The sequence below is a fragment of the Heptranchias perlo genome, chromosome 4 (genome assembly GCF_035084215.1).
Source record: "Heptranchias perlo isolate sHepPer1 chromosome 4, sHepPer1.hap1, whole genome shotgun sequence".
Lineage (NCBI taxonomy): Eukaryota > Metazoa > Chordata > Chondrichthyes > Hexanchiformes > Hexanchidae > Heptranchias > Heptranchias perlo.
The window spans coordinates 87,730,442-87,754,044 of NC_090328.1; the positions used below are offsets into that span (position 1 = coordinate 87,730,442).

At 40.6% G+C, this 23,603-nt stretch overlaps 1 protein-coding gene across 3 annotated transcripts in view; it reads left to right on the top strand.

The window, feature by feature from the left end:
* The first annotated feature begins 11,838 nt into the window (after positions 1–11,838).
* The window catches only part of smarca2 (SWI/SNF related, matrix associated, actin dependent regulator of chromatin, subfamily a, member 2), a 141,182-nt gene continuing 129,417 nt past the window's right edge, over positions 11,839–23,603 (top strand). For 2 of the 3 annotated variants that reach the window (XM_067983273.1, XM_067983275.1), the window contains exons 1-2: positions 11,839–11,997; positions 23,040–23,301. In XM_067983273.1, coding sequence (XP_067839374.1) covers positions 23,074–23,301 — 228 coding nt within the window. In that variant the 5' untranslated portion in view covers positions 11,839–11,997; positions 23,040–23,073. Of the gene's footprint in view, positions 11,998–12,278; positions 12,376–23,039; positions 23,302–23,603 lie in introns of those variants that run through there. The other variant, XM_067983274.1, reaches the window with a different exon arrangement.

The window sequence follows — 23,603 nt, forward strand, 5'->3', positions numbered from 1 at the left end:
CAGAAGGATTTAGAATTTTCAATTATAGATAATTTTACAGCACACAAAATCATTCATCTCAGTAACACTTGTGCCAGTTCTCTGAAAGAGCTATCCACTTAGTCCCATCCCTCTGCCCTTTCCTTATTCCCTTTAAAATTTGAGATTAGCCAATTCAGCACTGATCAGGAACTGAACCCAGATCCCTGTTCCCTATGCCAGGTACTGCCATCATCCACTAGGTTATTGGGGTGCTAGGAAAATCATTCTAAGCTTGCAGGACACCATTTGGTGCTACAGGATAGTTCTATCCAATAAAAAAATTGTGGTTTCCGTAGTCACTTCGCAGCTATATGTAACATAGGTTTCTTGAAACAAATGGGTTGTCTGCACTCCTCTATGCTGGCCATAGGAGTCCTGTGTGAAATAAGTTTGGGCAATCTCAATCTAATTCCTAGTGGACATGTGCCCACTGCACAAAATTCCTTCTTAAATTGGTGATAATTGTCCCTAAGTTGGCAATCACAGTCAGAAAGACCACAGCATGGCAAATTAAAAATGTCAGATTAGTGCTCCTCTTCTGAGGTTAGTGTGGAGGCAGATTTTTGGGTTAGTGTCGGGATAGCTTCAATCTGAATCTTAGCATGTTATACCTGACCCTGGATTACTTGATGTTTCACTACCCAAAATGGAAAATGACCCTTTCCCTAGCACTAACATCCCTTACCTTGATGAGCACAAACATCTTGCACACAAGAAATCATAAAAAAAACCTCTGAGGACATGCTATGTAAATCTGCTGCTATTTTCAAACAAAATCTGTCCTACAAATCAAAGGGATGGGACAAAATGAGTTAAATCAGCTTTACAGAGCTATAAAGTTGTCAGAAATGCAAATGAAGAATGTAACTTCAGAGGTTTAAAGCATTTGCAGGTCATGATATCCCACATCTGTGCTGAAAAAATCTACTTAGTGATGTTATAGTCATGTTATTAACACTGTTCCAATTTTCCTCACTATTTCTTAGAACTGGCATATGTTGCTATGCGACAGCACAGGATTAACAGTATGCAATACTGTTCCTGTCCTCACTCTCAATTGTGTAGCTCAAAAACACCATTAGTAGTCTTTCAAAGTGATGTGGAATGATCTAACTATAAGACTGCATCTCACAGAAATACTGCATGTTTATAAACCTTATTTGTTTTGTGTCCGTGTGAAATACCAACAGCATACACATTAACGCAGGAATAAGATTGTTCACTCTGTAACTGAAGGATGATGATTTCAGTACATTTTTATGACACTGATAACCAATTTTATTGTCTTTTGTTAGTTGTATTATAAGACGAACAGTAGCTTTTCTAACTGTCAACTGCACGTTGACAATGTCCTCCTTGAAGTTTAGAAAACATAATGTACAATATGTACTTGTCCAAAGAATTTCTTGGTAAATTTGCATCAATGATTACAATTGTTAATCCTTCTGTGTGAATATCATTTTACATCCAGGATGTGCAGCCATCTGACAAATAAGCATTCACCCTGACACCTGCTGTCGAGATAAAACTAGATCCGAGACTTAATAAAAGCACTGCGTAAAATTTGCAGTACTGTATAAAATAATAATCATTAGAGTCCTAGAGTTAAAATACTATCATTACCACTACCTTCCTGGGGTTAATGCCTGATATACACCCGAAGCAATGGACCCATACGGTCCATTGTTGACCATATGGAGAAGTGTAGGTTAAAACCCAAGTCCACTTGGCAGCTTATACTAAGGAAACAGCTACATCTGAACTAACATCCAAACAGCGTCAAAATGGTGATTTTTTAATAAAGAAATATATAAATCAAACCAATTCAGATTCAGTAATTCCTTTGTTGCTCATCTTCAGTTCAGACACTATGTATGCTTAATAATTCCCATGGCATAGTTTTTTTTTTAGAAACTGCATTCCTGTTTAGAAAATTTCATTATGCAATGATGTTCCTGCTGAGAAAGCAGTCAGTTGTGTAATATCGTAGACAGTGGCAGACAGATTGAGTCCACTATAATTTTATATTAAACCATAGTTTCATACAATTTCTCAAGTGGGTTCTTCATTTATATATGTTTTTATGAAAATCTCGTTCTTGATGCGGTCTCAAACCAATATAAAAATAAATTTTAAAAACCACGATGGATTCAATTTTTTTCCAGTGCCATGTTGATATTACTCTTTGGCTGCTTTCTCTAATATAATGAAATTCAATGATACATTGCCTTGAAAGTATGGTCTTAAACTAAAGAAGGTATTCTGAGAGGGCAGTCCAATACACTGCTGCTGGGATAAGCGAGCCTGATTTAGCAGTGTAAATGGTGCCATTCCCTTATCTTCCAGAATCTAACTTAAACAAATGCCAGTACAAATACAGCTCTATATTATGTTCTTAAGACTTAAAGTGGGGCTTGAACCGAAAACTTCTAATTCAGAGGCAAGACTGCTACCGACTGAGTCCTTGTCCTCAGATTGATGGAATAAAAGCTCATTCACTAAGGTTGGTGGTTGGGAGCACCCATTTTTTTTACTGGCCAGCCTTAGCAAATCCAGAACGTTCATTTTGGGGTTGCCTTCAGGTGCGTGGGGCCCACTGATCAGGAGCTGGCAGCAATAACACAGCAGTATAAAAGCAGCTAAAATTGTGAAATTGAAGTTCCAAATAATTGAAGCTATTTGCCTCTTGTTACTATGCTGTGAAATCTGCTTTGCAATGTAAAAGGGGCAGATTCCACAGCACTGGCACTCTCAGGCTATACTGCAGTACCTCTTTTTTGAGCTGTTTTGCAATATAAAAAGACCGTGAAAGACAAAGAAGCAAATGAAAGTGCCCCAAAATACCTTGTGGACAGTTTTATTTCTGCCTTCTCCCATTTTCATTGTGCTGTACTTTGGGAAAACAATAGGGTGGTTAAAGGGCAGAAGTGACATGCACAGGAGACAAAAGGAGGTATAATGAGAGAGATAAAAGAAATAGAACTCATATACAAGACACTGTGAGTGTGAGAAGAGTTAAAGGGGAAATGGTAAGTGGAGTGGAAAGTATGAAAAACTGGCAAAGTGGAGCATGCTTCAGTGGCCCTGGAGTCTGGTGGAAGAAAAAAACAGGTCGACACCAAGGGTGCAGACTACCTCATTAGTGTAGTGTTCCAACGGGGGAGGAGGCTTTGGGAGGATCCCCACTCCTAGCATCTACCCACTCGCCTCCCCCACCTCTGGAAATGCCGATACGCAAGCATCCCACGTTGCCAGCACCTACATATGGAGAGAAAATAGGAACTATAGTTAAAGTCTGAAGTTGTTAAAGTTCATAATAAGGCCAGAGGGCTGCAAAGTGCCTAGTAGAAAGATGAGGTGCTGCTCCTTGTGTTTGCATTCAGCCTCTTTGCAACAGTGTAAAATGCCAAAGACAGAGAGATTAGAGTGGGAGTGGGGCAGAGAATTTGGACATAAATTTACATGTTTTAAAATTGTTTTTTCACAATCACAAAAGGAAAATTAGACAAATCAGACAGTGGTGCATTTTCACCTAACATTGCCTCTGGTAACCAACTACCATCCACTGGGACTATATTCACCTCAGAAGAGCAATTGCAACTGCAAAATCATGGCCTGGAAATTGAATAAGTAAAAAAATTCAAACTTATCTTTCCGGCGGCAGCCTCCAGCAGTCACTTTAAGAACCACTGGTTTGGTTGCCAAATGTCTGAGAAAACTGACCACGGCATACCCGGCATCGGCTGCAGTCAATCGGAAAACAAATTTTGCAAAGAGGGCCTCAAACAGGCATGCGGTCCCCTATTTGCATATGCAAAGGGCCTAATGCCTGTTTCAGATGCGGGCCCTGAAGCCTTCACCAATATGTCAGCGCGGTATGAGCACATGCATGCCACCCGCCATATTGGACACTTAGGCGTCCATTTTACACCTGTAAAATGGGCACAGCACCATCAAATTTCTAGGCCCATGTCTTTTCCACCACCCACCCTTATGACCCCTATAACTGAGCAAAATTTCAGTTCTGTAGTAGCAGGTTATGAATAGTTTGATGTACTGACTTGCATCCACTTATTTCACCTAAGACCCTTAAAGACCTTTTGTCATCTGCTTCTGCCATTGTTAGCCCTGTTTCTCTCAACAGCTTCAAAATCTATGTTGATTTTATGATGAATAATTTGAAACAGATTCAATGGTTAGATCTCCATCTAATGATTAGTTTTTATTATTAAAATCCTGCTATCAAGTCTCTCCAGAATTTTATGTACTGTTAACTTGTGATGGGCTCAACTGGACATAATCTTTGATATTACTAACAACAACAACAACTTGCTTATAGTGCCTTTAACATCGACAAATGCCCCAAGGTGCTTCTCAGTGGCATAATCAGACAAAAATGGACGCTGAGCCAAAGGAAAAGATATTCGGAGGGGGAACCAAAAGCTCAGTCAGAGAGGTGGGTTTTAAGGAGAATACTAAAGGAGGAGAGGGAGGTATAGAGGCAGACGGGTTCAGGGAGGAAATTCCGGAGCACGGGGCCTAGATAGCTGAAGGCACAGTTGCCAATGGAGAGATGAAAGTTTGGTGGAGGGGGGAGTGGTGGTAAGGTTACCAACTCAGGTTCAACGTATCCCTGGAGGTTTCATCACATGATCACTTGCCTCCAACTGCCCCGCCCAGTCAAACATCCTTTTTTCTTCATCTCTAATATTTTTATAACAAATAAATAAAGGTGTTTAAAGGAAAATGAAAAAAACACTCAATTTTTTTTATGCTCCTATGATTTTTCTCCCAGGTTGCTTGCAGCAGTGTCCTAGAGATTAATCTTCAATTCTTGGAGACTCCAGGGCAGTCCTGAAGGGTTGGCAACCCTAAGTGGGGAAGTGGGAGGGAATGGACTAAAGGTCAGAGTCATATGAAAGGAGAGTTCAGGCAGAGCTGGAGAAGGTTACAGACGTAGGAGGGATGAGGCCAGGAAGGGCTTTAAACATGAAAACAAATATTTTAAATTGGAGGCCTTGGAGGACCAGGAGCCAATGTAGGTCCACAATGCGGGGGTGAAAGTTGAGCAGGGACAGGATATGGGCAACAGAATTTTGGATGAGCTTAAGTTTACAGAAAGCGTTGCTATGGGCAGCGGAGAAGACATTTAAAAGTGATTTTTTTTTTAATACTTCTGCCCAACCCAGGAGGCCACCAGCCACACTACCCTACAACAGGTCTCTGAGACCCATTACAAATGATTCTCCGCCCCTCCAGGCACACTGCCCGGTAGAGGCTGGGGAGATCAACCCCATATATTTAAATAGCCCTTAGACTAGAAAATCTGCTCATAGGAGAAAGCTGTACATAATAGGTGGAAACAGAAGGGAAGCTTACAATCTGAGACCTCTGACTGCCTATAACGAAAAAGCCCGCCAAACTCTAGGACGAAAGCAACAGAAAAAACGAGGGAGGAAAAGATATTGCTTTTTGTTCTTCTCCCCACCCAGCTCATTCACTCTCCCTCACATACAGGCATACACTGCACCACAGCAACATAACATGTAATAGGGCCGATTCCTGAGCTTCCAGCAGGGAGCAGTGATCACACTAAATACATTGCAGTAAATTGCTGTGTGCCTGTGATTTCCCACCATGTGCTCCTTGAGAGTGCCGTTCTCTGCTAGGAGCACAGGAATGCTGAATTAGCTCCAATCCGAAGCAGAGCCTGAAGAGGTGTCTTCCTGGCTTTGTCAAACATGTTTTTTTGTTTCATTCTATCGGTGCCAATGTGGAGAAGCCCACTTTAGCTACTGTCCGCTCTCTTATCAGCCTCATACCAGCCTGCACCACTCACTGCAACCCTGGCAAACATCAACACAGGTATATCCACTCTGGGGGAAAGAGGGGGATTCAGTTCACGAATTGCAGGAGGGACCACTCAGTTAATCAGAGCACAAGTGACGAGGAGCAAATGGAGGTAGTAGTGGAGAAACACAAACCTGGTGGTTAGAGGACCAGCTTGAGCCCTCCTTCAGATGCTGAACCCAGGACTTCAAATCACACAATAAAGTTTGAGATTTGACAATCAACATTTCATGGAGACATTTGAAAGCATTCCAGCAGCCTGCAAATTTTGTGGGAGAGTATGGAGGAGTCCACTACCTGCATCTGTGCAGTACTGCTTGACTGCCTAATGGAGTTGCAGACCACCAAGAAGAACGTGGCCACTCCAGAGACCATTATAGTGAGGCCCCATTGATTCGGGTCCTAAGCACAAGCATAGTTTCCATAACAAAAGCTCTGACTTGGGCTATAAAGACCATAAGCACCAACACTCTGGCTTGTCTGGATTCAACGTGCTGAGAAATTGTATTGAGACAGCCATAACGCAAGGCTTCAATAAACTCACTGCTGCTCAGTAGTCTGCTCACACATAGATTCCAACCATGCTGAGGGAGCACCCAGTATCAGTGGAATGGCAGGAGTTGACATGGATGATGATGTCTCTTAAGTTGATGCCTCTTCCATTACATTCAGCTGCCCACTCAAATGACGGTAGATGTGTAATATAACATAAGCGCTCAGTCAGCCACTCCATCACCTGCTGTGGTGTCATTTTTTGACCAAACAGAAGAAGATACTATACCACCATCCCTAGAAACATATAATCATACAATGACATCCAGCAGCCATCCAACTCACTTCCTCCTCCCACTTGAGGTACACTTAGACGGAGTACACGCTTAAGGAATAGAACAAATGTTTTCATTAAGAGGAAACACTTGGGCAAAACACACCTCCACCATACACTATATGGGTTAATAAAAGTTGGCTTGACTGATCCTGCAATTTGCCTTAACAGTTATCTTGGCAGATGAAGGCTGGTGGGGAGAAATGATATGACATTCGTGGATGCTGACTTATGAGTAAGCCCTTTGGAGGGGAATGCTTTATTTAACAAGGATATTGGGCACAAGTGGAGATGGGTGTTCTGCATTGGTAGTATAAGGCAGGGATGTCCAACCTTTTGGAGCAGGAGGCCATATCCATGTGCCACAACTAGAGTGGACCACATATGATTAAAACAGTGTTGGGATAGGCAGAATCAGGATTAGAATCTAAAGCATTCCAAATACCATAGGAATCATGAGTGTTGACAACAACATGTGCACTGTCCCCTTGAAGCTCATGTATAAAAAATCAGGATGCTCATAGGTGCAAAAAAAAGACGCTCATACATAAAGAAGCATCCGGTCTGATCTGCTTCCCTGCTGTCTGCTGTCCACTACTGCCATGCTTTGTTTACTCCATCACTGCTCACTTATTCACAGTGTTAGTGTTACTACTAACACCAGATGGTGAATCATGTCACTACTGTGGCGTTACTATTCTTAGTTAATACCACATATACACCAACCTAGAAAACGAGTTAAAAGCTAACCAACAGCTTCAAAAAATGGTGACACAAGCCTCTAAAACTTAGAATTCAAAAATAGCCCTGAAGAAGTTAGATTGAAAGTGCAGTGGGACCCTGGCTTTTCATAACTTAAGCTGCAGATATATAGTGTTCAATTGTTTTTATTGTAGGGTTAAAAAACTAAATTAAACGAAAGCAGTCCGCAGCACTGGTGGATTTAAAAATTACTGAAGGGACTGTGAGTGCGAAGGGTATGATATTTATTTTCTAGTGTCGTCCGGAGGAATACTCCCACCATCCCTGCCCAAGATGATCTTTTATGACACTTTATTTGGAATGTTTGCCAGCATTGTGGATCCTAATGTAAACCAAAAAATAATTTCTTCTAAACCAAAAAATAATTTCTTCTGGAAGGTTTAAATATTTTAAATATGAAAATTAAAGTCATTACAGGGTCCACTTCCTCTCATTGGGAATCTAAACCCAGATATATCATATTAATTTATGAACTGAAACCTTTTACATTATGCATCTTAAGTAATCTTAACCTGCAGTGCATACTACATTCGTAAGACAAAACTTGCTCACTATCACATCAGTCCCTGTCCCTGACCCAATGGCAGCCCAGGGGCAGATGGAGGAATTACCTGAACTGTGGACATGCTGACTTAACTATTTTAAGTAAAGAATTTTAATTTTTAAGTAGTTTTAGGAAAGATAACAGTGAGTCATTATCATTGAAACAAAAACCTTAGGGTGCATTCACAAACTGCTTCACACTGATGCTAAACTAGGAGTGCAAATTAGGTGCTAAGGCTTGAACTGACTCCTAGGCAAATTGAGTGAGACTATCTTCCCCCAAGAAGTCTCATTTAACTTCCTTCCAGTGTAAGGTCAGGCCTTGATGCTGGATTGAGGCTGCATTTATACTGTAACTGCAGCATTGGTGCAAGGCCAAGTTCTGATTAAGAATTACATCAAAATATTCCCACTTTAAATGCTGTGAATTTCAAGCATTTTCTGTTTTTAAAATCTTAAAATATGAGGCTAGAAATTAGTGTTGGTGATAATAGTGGACAAATGCTTAATACACTGTATGACCTTCCTCTGTTCACTATTTTAACAGAGTTGTTAACCCATTTAAAATAAACATCTGCTTAGTTAAAATACTGAACGGAGGAACACATTAAGGGTTCATGCATGATTAATACCAACAGTAGTTTCAAGCCTATAGTGTTCTTTCGATGTTGTCCAAAATGGACTGGAAATAAAAATCATTACACACTGTAATCATTAGACACAAGTGCACAAACATGTAGTTTGCAAGAACAGGTATGGGAAGCTGAATTTTGTGCTGTCAGTCTGAATTTTGCAATCTTTTATGCTGTTATTGATTCATTTCATGCTTTACATTTCTGGTGGACGTTGCCTCGCCTAATGTGGGCTCTCGCCAGTTTTTGCACAATAACAAAGGAAACTTCACCACAAATGCATAATCATACTGAAGATGGCTTTCAAAGTTATAAAACATAATTGCCTGATACAACTCACCCACAGACAGGCCAAAAGTCTGCATGATCCATTACAGTAGTATACTGCATTAAATTCCTACGTTAGGTCACAGATCAGTCATGATATCATTGAATGGCAGAACAGGCTTGAGGGGCTAAATGGCTTACTCCTGATCCTATGTTCCTATGTAAATATGGGAATCCATGTGTAATTTAAAGAAAATAAGACAAGAGTTGCACATCACAGAAAGTTTATTTGAAGAAAATAGTTTTTAGTAGCTTACTTCTTTGAGGACAAACACTAAATTAACACATCTGTAACTGTGATTCTCAGTAACCATCAGCTCATCTGGTGATAACAATGGGAGGAAGTAACCTCAAATTCATTGCCGTCAAGCAATCTGTTTCTGACAGCTTCCATTCCTGCCCTTCTGACCTGATTTGTTCTAACAGCCATCAATCCTGCTCCCCAACTGACAGACCCAAGTTCTGCCCTCCAATCAAACCGGATCTGACAGTCCCTAGTCCCATCTTCCAACTGATTTAATTGGTTGATAATGATAACCTCCACCCAGTGAAAAAGCATCTTTTTCTTGTGAAATACTAACAAGCTGACACATAAGTTGAAGCCTGACTGAAAGCTTCCGACACTAATGGTTGGCATGTAGAATACCAGCAGGGAACTCTTGCAAAAAGCATTGCAAAGAGCTTGAACATTTTGTGTAATTTGGCATCTTTAAGTAAGATTGCCCACTGAAGCAGTACATAAATTGCAAATATATTTTGATGGTAACTACAAATTACATTTTTAAGAGTTTTAGTTTTTGTTCAAAGTTTGACATATCAGCAATATGTATGCCCAGTACACATAATAGGATGACAAACAGTGCCAAATGATACAGGTTGTAATAAGTCTATGAGTTTGAATCAATGATAAATTGCAGGCGAGTCAGACAGACAGAGTCAAAATACATTTTAAGTTGAGAAGTTAGTTAAGAAAACTTGTTACTAAAGGATCTAGTTTTTTATTATTATTAACTAACTTTATTGTAAATTAAATAAAAATAGGAAATGCTGGAAACGCTCAGCAGGTTAGGCAGCATTTATGGAGAGAGGAAGATTGGGTTAATGTTTCAGTTTGATGATGGAAGGTCTCCCCACAGATGCTGCCTAACCTGCTGAATGTTTCTAGCATTTTCTGTTTTTATTCCAGATTTCCAGCATATGCAATAATTTGATTTTGTTTTATTGTAAATGAACTTTATTTATTGGATTTGAGGAAGTTGCCATGCCTGTTTTCTCATTATCTAGCCACACTGAGCACATTTGCTCAAACCCTCCACTTTCTTTTTTAAAAAATCACTAAAAAGCTTATGGAATAACTTCTCCTGCAGTGATGAACCTTCCTGAATACTCTCCCTGCCTTTAAAAATGTCATGGGAATGGTCAAAGGCTGATACCCTCTCCTAACATATTCCACTTTATCCACTGATAGTGGTAGCCTGGCATACTGGAGTTCTGGTGTGTAGTGCTATGTTGTAGTAGGTCATTTGGTCTTGTGACCAGCAAAAGTATGTGGCACAGGGAGACTCGTGAAAGAGCTATGTAACTCTCCATCAGCACTGGTGAAATACTTTTTATTAAGAACATAATACAAAAGCATACAATGGAGAAATACCATGCATCTCATCTAGGGTTGCCAACCCTCCAGGATTGTCTTGGAGTCTCCAGCAATTAAAGATTAATCTGATGGACACTGCTGCAAACAACTAAGGAGGAAAATTATAGACATTAAAAAAATGTTTTTTTTCATTTCTTTGAACACTTTTGTTTATTATTTATAAAAATATTGGAGATATGAACAAAAGGCTGTTTGACTGGGTGGGGCAGTTGGAGGCAAGAGGTCATGTGATGAAACCTCCAGGAGTATAAATGCAGTTGTTGACCATATCCATACGGGGTATGCCATTTCGAACCGAGATGAGGAGAAATTTCTTCACTCAGAGGGTGGTGAACCTGTGGAATTTGCTACCACAGAAGGCCGTGGAGGTCAAGTCATTAGATGTATTCAAGAAGGAGATGGATATATTTCTTAATGCTAAAGGGATCAAGGGATATGGAAAAAAAGCAGGAACAGGGTACTGAGTTAGACGATCAGCCATGATCATTTTGAATGGCGGAGCAGGCCCAAAGGGCCAAATGGCCGACTCTTGCTCCTATTTTCTATGTTTCTATATCCAACCAGAGTTGGCAACCTAATCTCATCAAGCCAGTTCCTGCTACAGACCATATACATTCTACCCTATTGTGGATTTATCCTATTTGGTCTCCTAAAGTTCTACATAAATATTTCCTGATGCCCAAAAGTTATCAAGTGAAATTTAAAATATTAACCCAGCCCCATAGATGAATCTTAGCCAGCTTCCCTCCATATTTTGTTTTAGCGGCATTGACTCATACCCTGTGCTTCTCTACTAACCCGGGCAAAATAGAGGCCAGCTTCCCTCCACATTTGCAACTTCTCCCATTCCCAACAGTACTACCACTATGGAGTATTTGATTATCGGTTTAATACAATATTCCTCCTATTGCAGAAGTAGAAATGCAAAAAACAGATGAAGGGAGGAAGGAGAAAAAGAGTGAGACTAAAGCAGAGGAACAGGAGAAATACATATATATTTTTTAAAATACAAAACTTCTGGTATTTCTTGAACAAACACAGGACTTGTGGGTTTTGCTAAAATAATGGGCGTTGTAAGTACAGTATCCAATGAACTCAGAGTGCAGAGGCGGGATTTCCGGGCAAGCTGGTTGTTGGCGAGATAGAGAAAATAAACGAAATAAAAGAAGGAAGAGGATTGAAAGGAAAGGGAAGTTGATGGCTGTCACTTCACCAATGAGAACAACTCTTTGCCACTCAATTTAAAAAAAAACTCCTCAGCAAAAAAAAGGTTACAATATATAAAAAAATAATAAATATATAAGTAAAAGCGCCCCCAACTGTTTTGACAAATTCCGATGCCCTGGAGTGAGTCAGTGAATGAATGAATGTGATATTGAAGGGTAAGATTTCCATGTTTAGATACAGTTTAATTTTTTTTTTAGCCGGAGTAGTTTAAATCTTGATGTACTTTTTATGGTTGGTGGACAATATGTTTTTTTGGCGGGTTGTGAAGCTGGGGGACTTCTTAAGTTGGCGGCTCAGCTCCGCAAACGAAACAGCGGGGCCGGGCCGGGCCGGGAGGGAGCGCGAGGCGATCCACGGAGGAGCGCGAGCGGGGCCCCGGCGCGGACCGGGACCGGGACCGGGATCCCGGGGAATCGTTTAATATTTTACCCCCCCCCCCGCTCCGGTTTGGGTCTTTTCCTCTGTGCCGCCGACCCCGTTCTATCTTCCCCAGCCTCTTGGGCCTGACTTATTTCCGCCTCCTGCCTCGTGTGGTTAGTTCGCATTCGCAGCAGGGTCCGCGCGGCCCGGCTCCGGCTCCCACTCCCAGCCCGAGGGCCCGGCCGGGCCCAGTCTGATTTTAATGTTTGTGGAGGCGGTTTCCCGCGCGGGCCCGGCTCGGGGGTTTTTATTAATATTTTTTTTAGCCGGATGGCGCTCGGCGGGTTTTTTTTTTCTCTTCTGGCGGCTCCGTCTTTAGGCCCCAAAATCCGAGAGTAAACGTCCCCGGATAACAATCCGCTCCGCCCGCCCGCCGGCCGGCAATAATCGGCAGCCCACAGTTTCCACTCATTAATATCGGGCTTGTGCTTTTCGGCGAGTTGTGGTCCGGCCCGAGCTCTAGGCCGCGGCCCGAGCTGGTTTCCAGCGCGGATTTTATTTTATTCTCTTATATTATTTATGTTTTCCGGTCCCCGCGATCCCTCCGCCTTTATTTATTTTTTTGTTGCTGTTGTTTGAGGCCTCGATGTGTGGTGAATTTCTCCCCGAGACTGGGAGTTTGAACCAGGCTGGGTGAAGTTGTGTTCAAACACGCACCGAGCACCCTCCCCAGGTTCAGTCTGGGTTTGCTGGCTCGGTGGGTAATTAATGCCGGCTTTCTCCCAACATTCACGGTCCACCCTTGAAGATAATCTCTGTCAATTTATTTGTGTTTTTTTTGTTTTGCTTAAAGGGGACTTTGATTATAATTCTAAACGGCTTTTAAACCCCATACAAGTGTTAAAATTGTGTCATTATCAAGCATCATTTTTGGCAGTGACGATCTAACCATTTTGCGTCCGAAAAAGGCAGTCTAAGAAAAGGTCGTTGTAAAGTTCTGTTGAACATGTTGCAGTGTCTAGTATAATATAATATAAATATTGCTGCAAAACAGACTCATGCTCTGCCGTAACGTAGCAGCTGAAGGAATTGTGTTGCAATTTTTCAGACTGGAGGGAAGTGTGCAATGGTGTCCCCCAGGGGTCGGTGTTGCGACCACTGCTCTTTTTGATATAAGTACATTACTGACCGGGACTTGGATACACGGGGCATAATTTCAAAGTTTGCAGATGACACGAATCTCAGAAATGTAGTAAACAATGAGGAGGATAGTAACAGACTTCAGGAGGACATGGACAGACTGGTGAAATGGGCAGACACATGGCAGATGAAATTTAATGCAGAGAAGTGTGAAGTGATTCATTTTGTTAGGAAGAATGTAAACTAAATGGTACAATTTAAAAAAGGATGCAGGAACAGAGGTGTAGGCCTTTGAAGGTGGCAGGACAAGTTGAGAAAGCTGTTAAAAAGGCATTCAGGATCCTTGGCTTTATTACTAGAGGCATAGAGTCAAAAGCAAGGAAGTTATGCTAAACCTTTTATAAAACACTAGTTAGGCCCAAGCTGGAGTATTGTGTCCAATTCTGAGCACCACACTTTAGGAAGGATGTCAAGGACTTGTAGAGGAGATTTACTAGAAAGGTACCAGGGATGAAAGACTTCAATTATGTGGTGAGACTAGAGAAACTGGGGTTGTTCTCCTTGGAGCAGAGAAGGTTAGGGGAAGATTTGATAGGTATTCAAAATCATGAAGGGTTTTGACAGAATAAATAAGGAGAAACTTTACAGTGGCAGAAGGGTCAGTAACCAGAGGACACAGATTTAAGGTAATTGGCAAAAGAACCAGAGGCGACACAAGGAAAAAATGTTTTACGCAGCGAGTTGTAATGATCTGTAATGCACTGCCTGAAAGAGTGGTGGAAGCAGATTCAATAATAACTTTCAATAGGAAATTGGATAAACTCTTGAAGGGAAAAAATTTGCAGGACTATGGGGAAAGAGCAGGTTAGTGGGACTAATTGGATAGCTCTTTCAAGAGAGCTGGCACAGGCACGATGGCCTGAAAGGCCTCTTTCTGCGCTGTATCATTCTATGATAACTTCACCAACATCACTCATCTTTATTACCACTTCAGCTGCACTGCACTTCCTTTTACAGCTACATATGTCAATTCCATAATGGTGTACAAAGTGAAAATGGATTTCAAAAATGTATTTATAAGGATATTATCTATGTTCTTGTATACATTAAAACCTGGCAGTGAGCTTAAGTTTCAATTTTCAGGGCTGTTGGTCATACTTGAGTCTATTTTTGTGGCTAATACTTCTTACTGGTAGCATTTGGTTACTCAGTTTTGTATTATACTGATGGATAGATAGGTGGTGGAAAGGAAGATGAAAGAAGTAATACTGTTAAATAATACTGATGTATACTTAATTGTATTTCCTTATTAATTTCCTGGCACTTAGAAAAAATTAACAATTCCAACTAGTGAAGTATTCGGCAATGCTCTAGCTAGCAGCCAGACCTAGCATAATTTTCCTGTTTTGGATTTTTTTTGGATTATTGTTTGGTTTACTTTCCTGTAAGGCAGGAGTGTCAATGCTTTTAGTCCTTGTGGACTACTTATGTGGTTGCCAGGGAGCCTCAGGGACTAGAAATAAAGTTTAGATCCATGTTCCCATTAATTTGCATACATCTCAGATTGCTGACATAAACAGACCTTGATGTTCTGATTTAGGATCTAGCCAACGAGGCAACATTGCTAAGAACGGCATTTTCCAAACCTCCAGGCCTACAAAGTAAAAATGGGGGAAACTGACATGTAGGAAATATAATTGCTAATAGAACTGAGTTGCCTGGGCTTCATAGGCCAGAATGCTGGGCTCAGGAACTGGAGGTACTGTACCATTTGATTTAAAAAAAAAGTTTTATTATGTGCAGAGTGTGCTAGTCAGCACTGAAAGGGTTGAATCTGACGTATATCAGCTAGCAGGTTTTTGATTATTGCAATTAGGCCTGATCTGCCATTAAAATTTTTAAATATAGCAGCTCTCGTTGGAATGTGGCTGTAACCTTCGTTTTTAGTAGCTGTCGCTAATGGAGAATGGGCCTCTTATGAAATCATGCCATATCCCTTGTTATAAAACAATGTTTATTTTGTTCCTGAAAGTCATGTTGCAGGGTAAGTCTTCCATACAAGATGACAAATCTAACTGGCCAACTGGCAGAATCCAGTGGTTCCTTTTAAGAATTTTTTTACTTTCATGCTTTGGCGTCTATTGTTGGGAGCTTATAAAAAGCAAGTGCAAGAAGCTTACTGTGTTCACAGAGATTATAGATAATGTTACTGTTTACTTTCTGGTCTATCAGACAAGTTTAATTCTTTATCACTTAGTGGTCCAATATTATCTTCACATTTTAAAAGCAATTTGATTGAAATAATAATACAAACACAAGCTGGAGCCTGTCCCAGGATTTCCTATTGCAGTTATGTCTATAGTTTGGGACCAATCAAACTACTTTAAGGTGGTGGGAAAAATTGGTTCAAACTTGAGTTACTGTAGTTAACATATCCTGCTGTTCAAGACAATTAAAACAGTCAGCAAAGGCAGTTGTTTAATCTAGGTGGCAAATAATAATGCTATACCCAGAAAACTACCAGTAAAGGTAGTTGAACAGTGATTGTGTGTGAAGGTTTTTCTTCAAATCTTTAGGAATTTCTATGGCTATTTGCCATCTGATGGCCTATTTCTAATGGAAGGGGTTAAGTATGGGTGATAAATCTATGCCTGCATTCTAGTGCTCAAAATGAAAAGTCTAAAAGCTGAATGCTTGTTACTTGGAAACAATTGTTTCCATAATGTGTATTGCAGAGCCAAATTTACCTTTGGCTAAAACAAATCACGCAGCATATTCTACCTCTGATTTACTCAGCACAAAGATGCCTAGTGCTGGTTGGCTGGTGTCTGCATCTCGGCCTCGTAGAAAAGCTGGAAAACTAGCATAGGTACTGGCAAAACATTTTAATCATCTATTCTAACCCCCTTACACCAGTGATAGAGTGGGTGAGGGGAGGGGGCGGGAGAAACCTCCCTTCCTTCTCTTGTTACTAATACTTGGCAGGGTCCTCTGCATCACACTGACCCTTCCAGCCATGAGCTCATTGACTGTTGTGCATATAGTGACCAACAAAAGACATAATTTGAGTCAGAAAAATGTCCATTTTTCATCTTGAGTCAGACTGTCCATTTGTTAATTTCCACATGTTTATGTAATAACCTAACTGAAAACTAAGGAAAAGTGATCAAGGCAAGTGAATTTTAAATTGTTTGTGTTTAGGCCCATTGCCATAATCTGAATTTAGAATTTCCACACAGGAAATTAAGTAGAAATGCTCCATTTATACATTTGGCTAAGAACATTAGAAATAGGAGCAGCAGTTGGCCATATGGCCCCTCGAAGCTGCTCCGCCGTTCAATAAGATCATGGCTGATCTTCCAACTCAACTCCACTTTCCACCCGATCCCCATATCCCTTGATTCCTTTAGAGTTCAAAAATCTAGCTATCTCAGACTTGAATATACTCAACGACAGCACTGTTGGGTAGAGAATTCCAAATAGTTACGACCCTCTGAGTGAAGAAATTTCTTCTCATCTCAGTCCTAAATGTCCAACCCCTTATCCTGAGACTATGTCCCCTAGTTCTAGACTCTCCAACCAGGGGAAACATCCTCTTGGCATCTACCCTATCAAGCCCTCTTAGAAACTTGTATGTTTCAATGACATCACCTCTCATTCTTCTAAACTCCAGAGAGTATAGGCCCATTCTACTCAATCTTTCCTCCTAGGACAACCCTCTCATCCCAGGAATCAATCCAGTGAAACTTTGTTGCACCGCCTCTAAGGCAAGTATATCCTTCCTTAGTTATGGAGATTAAAACTGTACACAGTACTCCAGGTGTGGTCTCTCCAAAGCCCTGTACAATTGCAGCAAGACTTCCTTACTCTTGTACTCCACCCCCCTTGCAGTAAATCCAATATATCATTTGCCTTCCTAATTGCTTACTGTACCTACATGTTAACTTTCTGTGTATCATGTACAAGGACAACCAAATCCTTCTGAATACCAACATATAATAGTTTCTCGCCATTTAAAAAAAAATATTCTGCTTTTCTATTCTTCCTCCCAAAGTGAATAACCTTACATTTCTCCACATTGTACTTCAGCTGCCACTTTCTTGACCATTCACTTAACCTGTTTATATCCCTTTGCATCTTCCTCGCAGCTTACTTTCCCACCTAGCTTTGTATCGTCGACAAACTTGGATATATTATAGTCGGTCCCTTCATCTAAGTCATTATTATAAATTAGAAATAGCTGAGGCCCAAGCACCAATCCCTGCAGCACCCTACTAGTTACAACCTGCCAATCTGAAAATGACCCGTTTATTCCCACTCTCAGTTTTCTGTCCGTTAACCAATCCTCAATCCATGCAAATCTATTACCCTAATCCCATGAGCCCTAACCTTGAGTAACCACTTCTTGTGTAGCACCTTATCGAATGCCTTTTGAAAATCCAAATATACTACATCCACTGGTTCCCCCTTATCTACCCTGCTGGTTACATCCTCAAAAAAACTCTAATAGATTTGTCAAACACGATTTCCCTTTCATAAAACTGTGTTGATTCTGCCTAATCATTTATGCTGGTACTAAATTAACTGGTGGCATAGCTTAGATTTTGGCTGATGTTTGGGGCAAGTCCAACTTCTTTGTACCAATGCAAACTAAAAATTTAGTGACTCGGAAGTCTTGAAATTTCAGCTTTTGACATTGTCAGGGATTCAATAATTGAGTCACTAACATGGTAGACAAGGAGTGGCTATGAATGTTATTTGTATGGACTTCCAGAAGAGCATTCGATAAGGTTCCACATAAGAGACTGATAGCAAAAATGAAAGTGCATGGAATTGGAGGCAACCTATTGACATGGGTAGGGAATTGGTCAGGAGTTAGGAGACGGAGAGCAGGGATAATGGGTATGTACTCCAACTGGCAGGATGTGAGTAGTGGTGTTCCCCGGAGATCTGTACTGGGGCCTCAGCTTTTCACTATATTTATCGATGACTTAGATGAAGGAATAGTGAGCAGTGTGTCCAAATTTGCTGAAGACACTAAGTTAGGTAGCACAGTAAGTAGTATAGTTAGGAGCAGAAAGTTGCAAAAAGAGATATTGATAGATTAAGTGAGTGGGTAAAACTGTGGCAGATGGAGTTCAGTGTGGGGATATGTGGGGTCATCCACTTTGGACCTAAGATAGATCAGAGTATTTTCTAAATGGTGAGAAGCTAGGAACTGTGGAAGAGCAGAGAGATTTAGGGATCCATGTACATAAATCACTTTAAAAACTAGTGGACAGGTGCAAAAAATAATTAAAAAGGCCTCAAGGGGGCTGGAATACAAAGGGGTGGAAGTTATCTTATAGTTGTATAAAGCTCTAGTTAGACTGCTTATGAAGTACTGTGTTCAGTTCTGGGCACTGCACCTCAGGAAGGATTTATTGGCCTTGGAGGGAGTGCAGTGGAGATTCACCAGAATGATACCTGGGCTAAAAGAATTAAATTATGAGGTTGCATAGACTAGGCATATATTCCCTTGATTATGGAGATTAAGGGGTGATCTAACAGATGTTTAAGATGATTAAACAATTTGATGGGGTCAATAGAGAGAAACTATTTCTTCTGATGGAGGGAGTCCAGAACCTAGGTGGGTGGCATAACCTTAAAATTAGACCTAGGCTGTTCAGGGGTGATGTTAGGAAGCACTTCTTCACACTAAGGGTAGTAGAAATCTGGAATTTTCTCACCTAAAAGCTGTTGAGGCTAAGTTAATTGAAAATTTCAAAACTGAGATTGCTAGATTTTTATTAGGGGATAACGGTATTAAGGGATATGGAACCAAGGTAGGTAATTGGAGTTGAGATACAGATCAGCCATAATCTAATTGAATGGTGGAACAGGCTCGAGGGCCTGAATGGCCTACTCCTGTTCCTAACTTCCTTTTGATGTGGCACTGTATTCATTCCCCATTTCTTGAAAGCACAGACTCATTCTGTGGTATGGCTGCACTGGTGCTTGCAATCCTTTTTTTTAAACTCCCATGATCAGTTAACTCAACTCTTCAGCCTTCAACACTGTTGACTACACCATGCTCCTCTAATGCCTTTCCTCCATTGCCCAGCTCTATGGGACTGCCCATACTTGCATCCACACTTGCCTATATAATCATAGTTGGAAGATCTACAGCAAATGTTTTTCTTTCAACACCTGCGCAGTTACCTCCATTATGCCCCCAGGATCCACCCTTGATCCTCTTCTTTATTTATATATGCTGTCTCTTGATGACATTACCTGTAGCCAAATGCTTCAGCTTCCACATGTACACTCATGACACCCAGCTTCACCTTCCCACCAACTCTCTTGCCCCCTCAACTACCTGTGTTGTTAGACTGCTTGACTAATATCTAGTCTTGGATCAGTCTTCACTTCTTCCGGCTGAACATTGGGAAAACTAAAGACATTGTCTTCTGCTTCCTCACCACTGACTTCATTCTCCCTTTTTGGCCATTGCCACGAGTTGAACCAGACCGTTCGCAGCCACTGCTTTCTGTTCAACCCCATGTCCTCTCCATCATAGAGATTGCCTACTTTGATCTCTAACATTACCTGCCTCTGCCCCTGAAGCCCTCCTACATGCCTTTGTCAGCTCCAGACTTCTTTACTCTAATGTTTTCCTTGCCGGTCTTCCAACCTGCATCCTCCATAAACTCTTCAAAAGCTCTGTTGCTTGTATCCTATCCCACTTATCTTTGCTGACCTATATTGGCTCTGGTGTCTCAATGGCTCAAATCTAAAATGCTTGTTTTTGTCTTTAATTCATTCCATTGCCTCTCTTGTATCTATTGCCACAATGTTCTCTGGCTGCGTAGGTCCTGTTCTTTGGACATCCCTCCCTTTCCACCTCCCTCTCCACCTCCCTCTCTTCTAAGGCCTACTTAAAATCTACCTTTTCAAATCTGCTAATTTCTGCTTTAGCTTGGCATCAGTTTTCCTCGCGCATCTGTGAAGTGCCTTGCGACTTTTTCTAAATTAAAGGTGCTATATAAATGCAAATTGTTGCTGTTTTGAACTGCAATGTTAGTGATTACAATATTGTAGTATTTACTACCAAACCATTCATTAGAAATTTTGTTATTTGTATATTCAAGACATGTAGCATTTAAAGCATTTACTTCTTTCTCTTAAGTGATAGTCTTGGCTTGGTGGTATCACACTGGCTTCTGATTCAGAAGATCATGGGTTCAAGTCCCATTTTCCAGGATTTGAGCACATAATCTAGCTTGGCACACTAATGCAATACTGAGGGAATACAGAGTTGGCACCTTTCAGATGAGATGTTAAACTGATTCCCCGTTTGCCTGCTCAGGTGGATGTCAATGTTACTATTCAGAGCAGTGGAATTCTCCCAGTGTCCCTCAACTAGCACAACCAAAACCAGATTGATTGGTCATTCATTTCATTGTTTTTTGTGGGACTTTGCTGTATACAAATTGGCTGCGTTTTCCTACCAAGCAACAGTGATTACCCTTCAAAAGTGATCTATTAGTTGAAAGCACTTCGGGATGACCTTAGGATGTGAAAGGCAATATATAGATGCAAGTTATTTGTCCTTCATCAAAAGTAGGAAATGAGGTGGAAGTCTGCGAAAACTAATTGCGTGAAGGTGGAAATCCAAGGCTTGCTTCCTTCCTCAACAAAAAACTGATGGAAGTCTTTTTCTTTGATCGATTACTGATGAATTCTGCTATGTCTGAATCTATCTTGTTTGGGATATTCTAACATAGGCAGTTAAGTCAGTTGCATTGCACAGCTGTGGCTATGGATTTGAGGCACACCAGTGACTGCCACTCAAACTCGCCAACTACTGTATGTGTGCAATTTCTCAACAGAGCAGCTGCTAGTGTAGGGATGGGGGTAAGGGAACCCTGAGGGGGAAAGGTAAACTGTCACATCAATTTTTTTTTACAGTATAGGAAATAGACATCCTGTCAGTGGAGCTACAGAGTGAAGAAAAAGATCCAAGCAATTTGTTTTACCTGTTCCTTGACTCATGTAATTTGCTTTCCTGGTGCTTGTTAGGTTTACTTTAATTTCATATTCTGTTATTTTTCTTTGGCAGAGTAAGATTGGTACTAATGGCTGATGAGTAAAATGGTAGAAATGTTAAATTGAGCCATTTGAAACTTGACTGCATTTGATTACAGCAGCAAATAACCTTGGTTCATGCTCGGCAAAAGTTTGATCTAAAGTTTATTGATGACGTACCTAAACTGTGCGAACCAGTGCACTAGTGTAACCTTTCACTTCCACATTGTGAGATTGCTGATTTGTCAGTTCATGTTTATTGAAGTTAATTGGGACTGACTAAGCTATTTTCATTAATGATCCTTTATGCCAGGGAAAGGAATTCTTCATTCCTTATATTATATTCATTCCTTGATTGATGATGGATATGAAATCAGGCTGTGCATTGTTGAAGTTTTCATTAGAAAGCCGTTGCAGTATTTTTTTTTTCTCTTCTCTCTTTCCCCCCCCCCCCCCCCCCACCCCCACCTTTTTGCCGGAAGGTGAGGAATTCTACTGAAAGTCCAGATAAATTAACATTTGCTAGATTCAGGCCTTGAACAAGGTGACTGAATAGATACCACCTGATAATAGCAGAGTGCATTCCCTCTATTTACTTGGTTTGATAGAGATTTTGACACTGCTAGCTGCCGACTGGAAGCATCAAAATTGATGCAGCCTCTCTCAACATTCCAATTGCCAGGATGCTGTAACGAGGAGGAGGTTGTTTTTATTCCATATACATACTATTAGAAAAGATTATGTACTGTAGCACTGCAAATAATGTTAAAATCTGTATCAGCCTGTGGCTTTATTCTGCTGACTCCTTTTATTTTTGTTTATTGGTTGTCCTCTTTCTGTGGAGTGTAGTTAATCAAATTTACAATACAGCAAATTTCTTGGTAGTATCAATAAGTGAGGGCCTTAGGGTTCTGGCAGTAATCATGAATACAGTAGATAAAGATTTCTAAATCTGCTTCAGAGCTTGCTATAGAAAAACAGTTTCTGAAATGACAGCCCTTATGTCTTATGCATATAGTATTTTGCCAGCACCAGTGTTTTTTTTTGTTTTTCAAAATCTGAAATTGTGGGTAGCCTAGCATGAAAGCACAGATGTTGGTATGCATAATGTATGTAAACTGCTGTGCTATCTTCTATACTCTGCAGCTTGTGCGAATTTATGAAGATATCAATGACTAAATATAACACTTTAGCACAAGGGTGGAAAAAATAAAAAGACACTATATTGAATATTACACTATGCAAGGAAATGGGCACATTAGGCAAACGTAATTTGATCGTGCAAAATGGCAGGTGTAACATTGCTTTTGTCACCTTAGATCTATTTTTCACAAGATTTCTTGTGACTAAACCAGCGGTTACGTGATATTTGGCACCATATGACTAATGCATATTTCTGGGACACAAAGAATCATGAATAGTTCACTACCTTCCTGTTCTTTTGCATGCACATGTATGAGCATATTTCCTTTTAGGTCTTAAATTGGCATCATGCAATGAAAGGTCTTTTTTCAAAATATTATTTTGTTTGCTGTTTAAACATTTTTCAGGGGCAGGAGAAAATTGTTTGTAGTAAAAGAAAATTCTTGCGTCTTTGAGTTGATGTTTCAATGTTTTTTCTTTATGATAGAATTTCTTCAGGATAACGAGCAAAACTGGCATAGATGTCGACTCCTACGGATCCCTCTGGTGGGATGCCTCATCCTGGACCATCTCCCGGACCAGGTCCATCTCCCGGACCTATTCTAGGCCCGAGCCCAGGACCAGGACCTTCACCAGGTTCAGTACATAGTATGATGGGTCCCAGTCCAGGACCGTCAAATGTAGCTCATTCAATACCACCCCAGGGTTCGAGTGAGTACCAGCCGGACAGCATGCACCAGATGCACAAGGTAACAATGTCTGAAGAAAATCAAAAATATTAACCATGAAATATAATTGCATGTACTAAATAACGAATAGGCTTCAGTTTTGATATTTTTAATTGATGTAATTCTGACAACGGGTGTAGTTCCAGAATTCTCCTGCTATTGTTTCAGATTTCCATCATTTGCTGTTCTTTTTTCATCTTTTAGGTTTAAATTTTGTTGTGTGGTTATCTGGCTGTATTCTGGTATGCCAAGACAAGGTATACTGATGCAACATATGTTAGTATTCTGGAGAGTGCACTTTATGTAAAAGATAGATTTCTTTT